This window comes from Physeter macrocephalus, chromosome 9 (genome assembly GCF_002837175.3).
Source record: "Physeter macrocephalus isolate SW-GA chromosome 9, ASM283717v5, whole genome shotgun sequence".
In the NCBI taxonomy this organism is placed as follows: Eukaryota; Metazoa; Chordata; class Mammalia; order Artiodactyla; family Physeteridae; genus Physeter; species Physeter macrocephalus.
The window spans coordinates 49,418,031-49,431,797 of record NC_041222.1 but is presented as its reverse complement, the minus strand read 5'-3'; the positions used below and the strand labels follow the sequence as shown (position 1 = coordinate 49,431,797).

At 44.5% G+C, this 13,767-nt stretch overlaps 1 protein-coding gene across 1 annotated transcript in view; it reads left to right on the top strand.

The window, feature by feature from the left end:
* Positions 1-2,195: 2,195 nt before the first annotated feature.
* GLDC (glycine decarboxylase) overlaps positions 2,196-13,767 on the top strand; it is a 108,181-nt gene continuing 96,609 nt past the window's right edge. Inside the window, exons 1-2 of the mRNA XM_024126926.3 lie at positions 2,196-2,618; positions 3,160-3,238. Of these exons, the coding sequence (XP_023982694.1) occupies positions 2,364-2,618; positions 3,160-3,238 (334 nt within the window). The 5' untranslated portion in view covers positions 2,196-2,363. The remainder of the gene's footprint in view (positions 2,619-3,159; positions 3,239-13,767) is intronic.

Genomic DNA, 13,767 nt, shown 5'->3' with positions numbered 1-13,767 from the left:
GTCATTTTATTCGGTAAACTCTCCAGGGCATTCAAAAGCCACTAGCCCTCTCTATAGTCCTTGTAGGCATCATTCCCACCAGAAGGGTCTAACCTAGCAACTATTTGGTCTAGCAAAGACCTTTCTACAATAGGCAATTTATTCCCCACTGATAATTTTTTTTTTTAATTTTGCGGTACGCGGGCCTCTCACTGTTGTGGCCTCTTCCGTTACGCAGCACAGGCTCCGGATGCGCAGGCCCAGCGGCCATGGCTCATGGGCCCAGCCGGTCCGCGGCATGTGGGATCTTCCCAGGCCAGGACACGAACCCGCGTCCCCTGCATCGGCAGGCGGACTCTCAACCACTGCGCCACCAGGGAAGCCCCCCACTGATAATTTAAGTAACTCTTTCCATTTCAGCCTAAGACTATCATGATCTCATTCTCCACTAGTGATAATGTTATCATTGCCTTCAAACAGAATTGGGTCAGATAGCTAATCCATTTAAGCTTTAAGATTACTATCTTAAAGCTACTTTTGGCCTCAGTTACAGTCTTTGTTAAGGTTTATTTAGGAAAACAAACAAAACACTCCAAATATTTCAAGCATAACTGGATTAAAGTGCCAGGAATAGGTGCATATAAAACCAGTGGAAGGACTGGAAGAGCAAGAGACAGGGTAGATAAAATACCACCATCTTCAGGTCAACCACTGAAGCTCTAGTCCAGGACAGAGAAATTCCTCCTGCCTCCTAGGTTGGAAAACCACAGGACATTTCCATTGACGGACACACCTGCCTTGCTGTACCAACATGGATGGCTGGTAAAGAAGTGCGTCATGTCTGCGGCCACCCATGCATCTGTCTGCTGCTGTCAGAGAAATAAGAAAATGGTTTCCACTTTTATTCCATTTTCCAGTTCTCACACAAGAGTATTTTGTTGACAGAAGACTAATAACATTCAGAACTCTGGAGCCAATCTTGGAATTATAGTTCTCTTGCTTCCAGTTCCTGTGATACACAGAAAAAGAATAGTTAGGAATGGGGAATAAATGCACATTTCTCCCCCTCCCCTCATGGCCTCTAGCACTGAGGATATCTCCCAACTTTTATGAAGGCTGTAATTTCAATTCCAAATGGATGAAAAGCTGTTCAGAGACATTCCACCCAGCCTTTCTAGCTCACCACTCACCCCCGCCTGCCATACAAACATTTTGCCTACTGCTTTTTATTTTATACTTTCCTGCCTCTCTGCCTAGTCTCTGTGCCTGTCAGCTACAGAACCCAGAGTGTGCAGAAGATGATTGAAGGAGGAAGCTTAGAGGAGGAGAAACAGGACACCTTCTGTTTTTCCTAGTGTTGGTACACCTGATGTTCTGCTGATTTCTGTCCTTCTCTCTTCCTCATATTAGAATGACAGTGGGAATTTTGAAAGTTCATTCTCGATAAAAATCTCAAGAGATAACTAGAGAGATTAGATTTCAAAAATATCCAGGTATAAATAATTTTCCAAGTAAGATGACAGTGCAAAATGTATACCTTTGTATCTTTTGCATTTTTATACCACACACCCGCGGGTGCGGTGTGGGTGGGGCGGGGGAAGGAGGAAAGAGAGAGAGAAAGCGAGAGAGATAGAGAGCGAGAGAGCGAGCTCAAGGCTAGTGTTATGGCAGTGCTTTCAGAGCATAATCTCTTTTTAAATCCCATCCAGCTCTATGAGATGCGGAAACCTAAGCTCAGAGGTTGGGTAACTCACTCACGATCCTACAACTAACTATACAAGAACTCTTATCTGTGCATATTGGTTTCCATGAGATATGGCAGGAAAGATTCCCTAAAATTAATGGAGACTTACCAACTCTTTGAGTCTGGCCTCTCTGTTGGAATCCTGTTCCATCTCAGCTGAATTCCCCAGGCACTTCGCCTGTGGCCTCTGGCACCGAGCGCGTGGAGCGCCCCCGCCCCGCGTCAATCAGAGATGGAGTAGGAGTTATTGAGAATGGAAGGCTCCGGGTGAGGAGCAGCAGTAAGTCGGCCGACGGCCTGAGGAGGGGGTAGGGAAGGGGGGCGGGGTCTACCCCGCCCCCGCCCTTCCGTTCACTCCCATTGGCCGAGCGTTTCCTGGCCGTACCACTGCCCACCCCCAGAACGACGCTTAAAGTGTGCGAAGCAGGTGCCTCGAGTGGAGTAAGAACTTTGCGCGCGTGTCCGGGCTCAGCGCGTCACCCATTCATCGCCTCTGACCATCCATCCGTCCCTTCGGTCATCCAGCGGGGAGGGGCTCCAGTCCCCCGAGGGCAGCCGCCTCCCAGGGGACCGCGACCAGAAGAGGAGCCGAAAGCGCGGCTGACCCTCGCCGGCCCGGCAGGGGACGGTGACAACCACCATGCAGACGTGCGCCAGGGCCTGGGGGCTGCGTCTGGGTTGCGGAGTCGGGGGCGGCCGCCGCCTGGTTGGAGGCGCGGGGCCTCGTTGGGCGCCGCGGGGCCGTGACAGCAGTAGCGGCGGCGGGGATAGCGGCGGGGCTGGGGCCTCGCGCCTCCTCGAACGCCTCCTGCCCAGACACGACGACTTTGCTAGGAGGCATATCGGCCCCGGGGACAAAGACCAGAGGGAGATGCTACAGGCTCTGGCGCTGGCGGTAAGGACCCCAACCCAGCCCTCAGAGGCCTCACCCTGCGCCGCCCGGGTTCTGCCCGTACGGCCTCCCGGCCCCAGCCAGGAGCTCTGCTTCGCTCCGCGTGAGACCCGCACCCTGGCCCGGGGCCCCTGGTGTGGGAGCGAGCACGCGTGCTCGGTCCGCGTGCCCCAGCCTGCTCCCACCAGGTTACTTTCTTCTCCACCCGCTCTTCGCGCCTCAAAACCGTATATTTTTCAACCTAAGTCGCCCTGCAGATGAGCTCTCACTTTGCAAGAGAAGGACCTCCTGATTTATCCGATTATCTCCGGTTGCCCACTGAAATCCAACCCGGAGTGGCCGAATCACTACCCCGACTCATTATTTTTTTTCTCCAGTGATTTTTGGTTTGTTCAAAGTTGTTCTTTTTAAAAAGAAACCCTAATTAGACAATTTAAATGAAGTTTCCCATAAGCCTTTGTAGATGCAAAATACAGAGGTGACTTTTAACTGAGAAGCAATTTTCTCTGCCTTTAGTGTTCACGGACTTGCGTTTTAATTTTAGAGCATTGATGAATTGATCGAGAAAACCGTCCCCGCCAGCATCCGCTTGAAAAGACCCTTGAAAATGGATGACCCAGTCTGTAAGTGACCGGGAGACTCCGCTTGCTCTGGCCTGTTTGTCTTCTATGGTCTTTGAAAGTCCAGCTGTGGGTTAGGATTGCTCAGGAGGGAGAATGTTTATGAAAATAAATCAGCGTTGGGTACCGCACGGGGCGGAAGAGGGTGGAATAATTCAGTTCTTTATCTCAGCGAGGAGACAGCAAACTTCCCAGGGGAAGGCAGTGCACAAACGCGTGTAGAGGACTCCCAACTTTCCAGGCACCTGTCCCAGGCCATGGTTCTCCCATCCTTTGGCTTGAGAGGTGTCATCACTTCTCTTGAGATCAGGATACTCAGAAGGGAAAAGGAATTGCTTACAATCATGCAAACAGGGAAGTGACAAAAATGGGAAACCCAGACATCTGGCCTCCTACCCCAAGGTTCTTTATACCACAGTAGTTTCAGATTGTTCTCTCTGACATCCAAATTTTACTATTTATACCTACTGAAAGGCAGCAGTACTTTTAAAGTCTGAGTGATTTTTATAGAGAAACAGAAATAAGATTCATGCTTGATTAAGAAACCTTAGTTTACCCATAGACTCTCTTAGAATTTTATTATTTTTTAAATTTATGTTATTTATTTATTTAAAAAATTCAAACAGAAAGAGAATTTTATTTTATATTTAAAATATTTTTAATGGTCTGAAGATTATTTGACTTCCATGGACTGAGCAAGAATCCACAAAAAAATTAAAGCAAATAGGCAGAGCTGAAGAGCTTTTTTTTTTTTTTTTTTTTAATAGAAAAGAATTCTCATGGTTTTGAATCATAAAAATGCTATCTCTTACTTCTGGAGTCAAGTGAAGAGAAGACAATTGGTTTGTTTTAGGTTTTAGGACAGAAAGGATATGTGGAAGGCAAGCTTTATTTTGTTTTAAAGTATACAACTTGAGGTATGAAGCAGGTCCAGCTCCAGCTGGCTGATGCTGTAACTCAGGGTGTGCTGAGGGCTGCTCCCTTTGTTAGTTTCAAATCTGAACCATTTCCCCTGACGGCAGGGACCTTGTTCATAGAAGAAAATACGTGCTTTTTGTCCAATTGAACTGATTGAGACTTGGGGATAGCTGGAAGCCTTATCTATTTCAGCTTTAGGAAATCAGAATCCTGATTAATTGAATGTTTAGAGTGAAGAGTTATATATTTTTGAAGCAAGCCATGGGTGAATATTTGAACAAGTAAATGCCCTCCTGAGACTTTCAAAGTCAGGACATGTTAGGTCAGCCCTTTTACCGTATACTCTAAAATAAAATATTCCTGAAGAACATTAGTGTCTAGGAACCATGTCAAAGTCATCTAGCCTTTTTTAGTGCAGGTGCTTGTTTCCAGCTGACTAATTTGAACCTTGGGGGATTCCATTTCTCCTCCTCTCTTTAGAAGCAGACTTCTGATAAGTAATTTGCAATTTAAGTGTAAGCTTTAAACCCAGCTTCTATGAGACTTGCTGCTGGTTCCATCTGGTTAGTCTGAGGTGACTCAGAAAATATTGCACAGTCAGGAGTCCCCCCTTGCCCTGAAGTGGGCTGGCTCTCCAGCAAATCTTGCTACTTGGAAGTGAGCTGGGGGCAGAAATGGGGAGGATGGGGAGGGGGAGGGGGAGGTGGTGGTGGGCGGCACAGAAGGCATCAGTGTTTTACTCTGAGGTGTGCACATGTCATGGGTAATGAATGTGTTCCACGTGTGGAGAGCAAATTGGTGCAGGTAACCTCTAGCAGAAGCATTTTCATTTAACAGTGGAGCAGCATTATCCAAACTTGGTTTCACGTGAATGCTGAATGCCTGTGTTCTACTGTAGTCAGAGGAATTCTAGACTAAATATTTGTTCACTGCATACAGAGAAAACTAATAAGAGCTAGTTAGATGAGTCTTAAATCCCTCATTGCTGAGTAAAAAGAAGATTGTGAGAACTGTAAGCAGCATGGAGATACTTGGGTTAGTTCTTATGCATAACTTTATAATCTCAAACCTTTATGTAGTGCTTACCATGTACTGGGCACTTTTTAAAGTGTGTTTCATGTATTAATTTAATCCTTATTACAACCCAGAGGGGTAACTGCCATTAACAACTCTGTTTTAAAGATGAAGAAACCATGGCATACAGAGGGTAAGAATCCTGCCCAAGGTCACCACTGGTAAGCGGTGAAGGCAGAATTCATCCCACACAGACCAGCTGCTGTTCACACTCCAGCCATCAGTCTACATTGTCTTCGTTGTGTCCTCTGCAAGGGGGTGGGTGTATAAAGTAGAAAACTCCTGTCCTGACTCTTGAAAAGCAACCAGTTTACGGGTATGCACAAGGCCAATCACACTGGAATCACTCTGCCATTTGCCAACTGCCCGAGTGGAAATGCAGCGGCAGGCTGAGAGCAGAGGTGTGAGAACACTCGGGCCCGCTGCTAGGGCAAGGGAAGGGATGACAAAAGTTCAGGACTAAGGCTGGGTATCAAAGGGTGAGTAGTTATGCTCTGCTGGACAAGGCTGGGGGAGACTGCTGGAGCTAAAGGGACCAGCTTGTACAGGACAGAGTGGCCTGACAGAGTCAGGAGGTACAGACGGTTCAGCTGTTCTGCAGGATGCTCCCCCTCTCCTTGGACACTTCAGAAAGTACCTTGAAAGAATACCTTGATCATTAGCTGGCTTCACAGTAAGCCATACTTGAGAGAAACAAGCAAAGATATTCAGTTCAAAACCCTATCAGATTCATCTAGTCAAGTGAATTCTCCATCCCTCACTGACATACACAAAGAACAAAAAAACTAGAAGGATGTATGTCAGTGGGAACGTTTGTTTCTCTGGATGGTGCCATTATGGATGATTTTAGATTGCTTTTTATTCCTTTGCTTTTTCTAGATTTTCTACAATAGCTATGTATTTATTTTGTTATTAATACAAAATTTAAATACTTTATGAACCATGCCAATCACTTTCGGCTATGATATGCCTCTCTGCATGGTATTTTCAGTGAAGCCATCTCAAGTGAACCAGACTGAACTAGCCTGTAACTTCACAGAAGCACGGTTTAAAGTTTACACAAAATTGCACATTGCTTATTGTGAGCATGCTTAGGAAGAGAGAGCAGACACTAAACCCTTTAATGTTCCAGTTATTCAACCAGAACTGAGCGGCTGAGCTGTCAGAATGAGACTTTTGATGGTCTTGTGAGAACTTAGTGTTCTAAGAGGTATCGTTTAGAGTGATTTTAATCAATGGTTAATGGAGGGCAATGAGCAGGGGGAGGAGGCGTTGCGTAACGCAGCTGCAGGTGGTGACTCTGTCACCCAGGTGGGGTTGTGCACTCTTCCTTTTTTTTTTTTTTTTTTTTGGACTGCGTTGGGTCTTCGTTGCTGCATGCGGGCTTTCTCTAGTTGCGGCAAGCGGGGGCTGCTCTTTGTTGTGGTGCACGAGCTTCTCATTGCGGTGGTTCTCTTGTTGAAGAGCACGGGCTCTAGGCGTGTGGGCTTCAGCAGTTGCAGCACACGGGCTCAGTAGTTGGGGCACATGGGCCCTAGAGCTCATGGGCTTCAGTAGTTGTGGTGTGTGGGCTCAGTAGTTGCAGTGCACAGGCTCAGTAGTTGGGGCTTGTGGGCTCTAGAGTGCAGGCTCGGTAGTTGTGGCACATGCTGTTAGTTGCTCTGCAGCATATAGGATATTCCCAGACCAGGTATTGAACCCGTGTCCCCTGCATTGGCAGGCAGATTCTTAACCACTGCGCCACCAGGGAAGTCCATGGGCACTCTTCTGAACTGACTCCAAGGACACCTACAGGGCAGTTGTTCCTCTGGCTGTGGACGTCAGTTATCTTTCAGCTGGATTAATTCTGTTGTGAGGTGCAACCTGTAAACTCTTCAGTCTGTGACAAATCTCTCCTTTGGCCATTCCTAGCTCCTTCAGTTCCCAGCACATATGAATTATTATTTCATCTTTAGGATAATTCCAATGGATTTTCATTATACAACTGTGGAAATAAATAAAGACCAGCCAAATGAGAAAAGCAAAGGCTGTTTATTCTGAACTTGCTCTAGGAGTCAGCCTTCTGTTTTTCAGAGGAGTGGGAAGACCTCATAGTGAAATAAAAGAAAGGCTTCAGGTGTGCCCTGTTGGCCTGGGCAAGCTGTAGGTGGGCCAATTAAAGCAGGGCTTCCTATGTGATTGGTTAGGGGTGCTTGTTTGGCTTTGTCTGATTGGTCCTAAATTGGAAGCAAGGACCAAGAGTAGGGAAGCTGTCAGTTATTAATGAAGTCCTGGTCCTTTTGGGCCAATTGTTATAGAAGTTATCATTCATTTTCCTCCATTGTCACTGGAGATAGCAAAAGATGGCTTTCTGCAAGTCTAATCTGTAGCAGGCTGAGTTCAGAGGTGGTTTATTGTAGATAAGGGGGTTGGTTTCCTGAGTAGGTTGCTGCAGGTTGTGGGTGAAAGTTCTGTGGTCTGGCTATTCCTTATTTATATGTTTAGACTCTCACAGCAGTCTGTTGTCCTTATATTTTTGTCATAAATTCTTGTTAGGCAGACCCCTGCTGATCTGACTGATACCTTGGACAGTCAACCTATTGCCTAAATTGTAAGTGTTTATGGCTATTTACTATAGGCAAGGAACTGTGAGGACAAATGTATGAAAAAACATAGTCACTATCCTCAAGGAGCTTACATCTTAACATAAATTGATTCAGAAAGTTAAAGTGTCCAAAATGTCATAAGAAATATGAATAAAATGCTGTGACTGTACAGAAATGATGTGAAATTGGATAGAAAAACAGGGATTTCTGAAAACAATGTGAAAAGTTGAAGTATATCTTTTCCTGTTAGAAACAAAGACAAAATCTTTACATTGACTATGTTTTCTTTGTGTGTAAATATGTTATTATATGAAGGGAAAAACTAAAAAAGGCAGCTCCTTCATTGAGAAAAAAATGGGAAAATGCAATGTGTGAAGCATAATTATGGAATTATTTGAGTATTGTTATAGTCTCATCCTGGATGGAATCTTAATAGAATAATTATGCTGTCAATGATTTGGGGGATACTGGAGTGTTTTCCAACACCACCGAGCAATTTTTAGTTCTCAGGGGACACCAACTGGTTGTCCTACAATTTAACTCACTTCTGATACTGTCTACCTGCATATAGCATCAGACCTCACAGATTAAATCTCACAAAACTGGCCCCACTTCAGATGCCAATCACAAGTTAGGGTTGTCACCTGGGCTTCTGACCAACAAGCTATAAATTGGACCCCCTCCTCTGGTTCAATTAATTTTCTAGAGCAGCTCACAGAACACTAACATTTCCTTACATTTACTAGTTTATTATAAAGGATATTATAAGAGATACAGGTGAACACCCAAATGAAGAGGTACTTAGGGTAGGGTCTGGAAGTGTCCCAAGCACAGGAGCTTTTGTCCCCATGGAACTGAGGTGGACCACTTTCCCAGCACAGGGATGTATTACCCAGCCCAGAAGCTCATCAAATCTGCTGTTTTTATAGAGCTTATCCTGCAACCCCTCCCCCCTTCCTTTTCCCAGAGGTCAGTTGGTGGGCCTGAAAGTTCCAGCCCTTTAATCACTTGGTCTTTTTGCTGACCAGCCCCATCCTGAGGCTATTTAAGGACCCCGCCCTAATCACTTTATTAGCAGATACTCAGGTGTGCTCAAAAGGACTTGAGTATGAATAACACAAGATACTCCTGTCACTCAGGAAATACCAAAGACCAGAGATATTTCTTATTATACTACAGGGATATTTCAGAAAAATATGTGGTGGTATATCCTGATAAAAGTGGAGAGGTGAAAATATTTATTTTAAAAGAGATGAATCCTAAAATAAATTGTGATCAGTTTTTTCCCCTTCCTTTTGAAACTAGAACACCAAACGAGAAATCTCAGTCATTGTAAAGTATCATTTTTAAGCATTAACATGTTTTGAACTATCAATCTAAATAAGGATGTAAACTGAAACAAACTCAAATTACCAGAAATTTGAGTTTATTTGGGAATAGCAGAGGAATTGCAATTTAGGAGACATGTGCTGTAGAAGCTGCAAACAAGTTATTGAGGGTCTGGGGCAGGTTGTGTTTGTGGGCAGGGAGCACAAAGAGAGGGACATCCAGCCAGAACCCAGCCAGTAAGTTCATTGGCTTGAGTATGGAGAGATTCTTGGTGGACGTTCATTGGTCTGGAGATAAGTCTGTCTTCTGTAAATCAGGCGTTTACAGGAAATCAGTCTCTCAGTTCTTAAGTTCCGTTCCTCTGAGGAAGCATGTGTGAGATTCTCCATTTCATATCCTGGGTTCCATTTTTTTTTTTCTTTTTTTTAATAGTCCTTTTTCTGCTGATAGCACCTTATCTTCATTTGGCTGTATGAGTCCCATCCTTTTCCCCTTCAACTTTTATGTTTCTGCTGTCTCAAATTGTTCCTTTTTTTTTTTTTTTTTTTTTTTTGTGGACGGGCCACGTGGCTTGTGGGATCTGAGTTCCCCGACCAGGGATCAAACCTGGGCCACAGCAGTGGCCACCAGGGAACTCCCCTTGGGTTCCATTTTGGATTGAAATCCTTTCACAGGACTTGCTTATTTTTTGACATGCAAGGATACAAACATGCTGACATATGGTGATGAGGGGCCAAAATAGGTCATGTGATTGAGACAAAGAACTTAAAATGTAAAACAACTTTTTCCTCTTCATCTTGTTAAAGGATCATGGAATTCATCCAGCACCAAAAAAGATTTTATGTAAATGGAATTCTTTAGCAATATTTTTAAAAATTGGCACTTTTTGGGCAAAGTTACTGTATTAGTTATCTCTTGCTTTATTAGAAATTACTACAAAACTGTGGCTTAAAACAACAATGAACATTTATTATCCTCACCGTTTCCGTGGGTCAAGAGTCCAGGAGCAACTAAGCTAGGTGGTTCTGGCTGAGTCACTCATGAGGTTGTGGTCTCACATTGGTGGACGCTCAGCCAGGGCTGGAGGAGCCACTTCCAAGGTGGCTCATAAACATGGCTGGCAAGTTGGTGCTGGCTGTTAGTGGGAAGCCCCGGTGCCTCCTCTCATGGGTCTGTCCACAGACTGCTTGAGTGTCCTCACAACATGGCAGCTAGATTCCTGCAGAGCCAGTAATTCAGGAGAGAAGGAAAGCCAGGCAGAAACTATTCTTTTTATGACCTAGTCTTGGAAGTTCTGTAGTATCATTTATATCATATGCTGTTCATAAGAGTGAGTCAATAAGACTGGCCCAAATTCAAGGGAAGGGGAATTAGTTTACACCTTTTGAAGGGAGGAGTGTAAACAAGATTGCACACAATTTTTTTTAATAGACGTTCCGTTTTAGAGCAGTTTTAGGTTCACAGCAACATTGAGCAGAAAGTACAGAGAATTCCCCTATACCCCTTGCCTCCACATATGCACAGCCTCCCTCATTATCAACATCCCCCACTAGGGGGGTACATTTCTTACCACTGATGAACCTACGTTGACACATCATTATCACCCAGAGTCTGTAGTTTACATTAACGTTCACTCTTGGTGTTGTACATTCTGTGGGTTTGAACAAGTGAATAATGACATGTATCCACCATTATAATAGCACACACGGTGTTTCCACTGCCCTAAAAATCTTCTGCATAGATATTTAAAAAACTACCACATTCATCTAAATTAGCATATACTTGCTCTCATAAATTATAATGAATTTTATCTAACTTTTAAAAGTACTCATTGCTATCAAAATAAAATATACTGTGCTTTAAATATGGTATTACTCTTGAGGACTGTTGAGGTACATAGGGCCATTTGCCCATACACTAAATGCCCCAACCTACTCCTCTGTGTCACCATTGGGATATAAGCTACTATCACCAAATCTGTGTCTACAGCCTCCTCCATCTACTTTAATTCCTTGAGAGACTTCAATGGAAAATACAATACTGCTTTAGGCACTGAGGGTGCAAGAATCAGGAAGTAAAAATGATAAAGATATGGTCCCTGACTGTAGGTTAAAACTGATAGGGAGATAGATACTGAATAGCTCCTTAGGTCTGCAAATAGGATGAATGGTTTAGCTGAGGTTATGGCATGAACAGAAGCTTGGAAGTGTGGACATGCCTCAAATAACCTAACATGGTTATTTGAGGATGGTGAGTAGACAATGTGTGTAGAATATTGAGCTGCAGAGAGGTATGGAAAGCAAGGTATGGAGGGCCCAAATCCATGATAAAGGATTTGTTTTCCTCTACATAATGGGGAGACATTAACAGTTATTACAGAGGGAAGTGACATATTCAAACTGTGTTTTGCAGAGTGCCTCTGAGATAGAGGCAAGGAGGCAAGCTGGGAGATTGTTGGAGATTTTATTTATTTATTTATTTATTTATTTATTTATATTTGTGGTACGCGGGCCTCTCACTGTTGTGGCCTCTCCCGTTGCGGAGCACAGGCTCCAGACGCACAGGCTTAGTGGCCATGGCTCACGGGCCCAGCCGCTCCGCAGCATGTGGGATCTTCCTGGACCAGGGCTCGAACCCATGTCCCCTGCATTCGCAGGCGGATTCTTAACCACTGTGCCACCAGGGAAGCCCTGTTGGAGATTTTAGAGGTGAGATTTTAAATGTGTCTACCAGGAAGCAGTCACCAAGATGATATTAGATATGTAAGAGTGGGAGCAGGAGAAGGCAGGGGAACCTTTAGACTGTGATGCAGGTCTGACCCTGGTGGATGGGGAGAAGGATGGAAGAATTGGGTAAGAAGAATCATAGACTGCAGCACAGATCTAAAAAGTTTTGGTCAGACTGAGCAGAGTCCTTGAACCAAAGTCACCCATCAGAGGAGTCCCACATCTTACAGGAATGGGTCTGCATTAGTTCTCGGGCTGGGCTTAGTATCAGCAATTGCCTGGGAGCAGCCTGTGGGAAGTATGGGTTTGGTACAAACATGGTGGTCAGTCCAGAGGGGCAGCAGGTAGGACTGTCAGTCAGTTTCTAGGCTGAGTGTCTTGGGGTGATGGAGATGTCATTAACAGAGAGCAAACAGGGTGAAGAGGACGGTCCTAGAGGAAGACGAGATCATGGGTGTTGTTTGAGCAGAACTGAATTTGAGGTACTCAGGAACATGCATTTGAAAAAGCTGAATCAGTAGTTGGAAATAACGAGTCTAGAGCTCAAGACAGAGATTAGAAATGGAGTTGCAGATTTAGTGAGTCTTCTGAATGAATTAATGAGAATGAGTGAGATTTCCTATGGATGGAGTATTGGGAAGAAAGTGGAAACCAGGATATTGGGAAATAGAGCATGGAAAAGGACACAGGCAGAGCAGCCTGAGATGAAGTAATCCAAGAGGCCAGAGGATACATTTTAAGTCAGGGGTTTGTGGACTTCAGTGTCATATTCTGGACCTTTCTTAGGCATAAGAGAGAAGAAAGTCCACATGATGACATAAGGACACTCCGAGGTGGGAGGAGTTTAGGGGCTGCCTGTCTGACGATCTAAGTGAGAGGCAGGAAGGGTGAGACTGAGCATTAGAAAAGTGAGAAAGTGATCATCTGGGTAGTGAGGGGCCTAGATCACCCTGCATGGAAGACCTGCTGAGATTTAATGGCTTGAATCTGTAAGGTTTGCTAGGACCCCTCACCCAGCATCATTTAGTGTCCTGGGAGCAGGAACAGAGAAATGGGGTGCCTGAGTTTAGCTTAGTTTGAGGATTGGTAAAGTCAAGTGGCCAAGGACTTCAAGGTCCACACAGGCTGGCTGGGGTGGGAGACAGGTGAGGCAGTCCCATCCGTCCACATTGGGATGGGAGCTCAGTGAGCACCTTATGGGAATAGGAGTGGGGGGCCTGACCTGCTAAACCTATGAGTCAGCTTGGGAGCCTGAAGGGGGGTGGCCCACAACGAGGTTGTGCGCTGCTTGCAGGAGGGTGAGTGTTCTGGCTTCTATTCCTTATGTCCTCTTTTCACCCCACCAAATGGCACTGTGCTTTGCTTTTAGAAATCTCTGTTATATGATGTGTGAAGAACTTTGATCTCGTTTTGACTGCTCAGGTTTGTTTTACTTGTTAAACCTGAAGTATTTTAATAAAAATGCAAACTGGGAATTTTAGTAAGGATTCTCAATGTCCATATCATCCAGTGTACTAACTGCTAAAACAATAAGGAAACAAAATTTTGGAAAATATGAAATTATTGTAGGCACTGTATTATTTCACAGAACTTGCTTAATAGCTGCAAGTTTCCCTTTTAGAAATGTTTCTCTGAAGCTCATGCCTTTAGGGATGTGAGAACAGTTTGCACATTGATTTGTCATTGTGGATTCTGTGATAGGTGAGTTATTGTGAATATTGAGCTAACTATATGTGGGAGTTTAGGTGAATTTGTATTTTCTGAGCACCTAGTATGTGCCTAGCAACCACTATGCCCCTGTCCACAAAGAGATTATAATTTAGTTGGTGAGATTCTGGGCTGGATTACAAATTTCTCCATATGCCTGTATTCCTTTGATCTATAAAAATTCTCTCTTTCC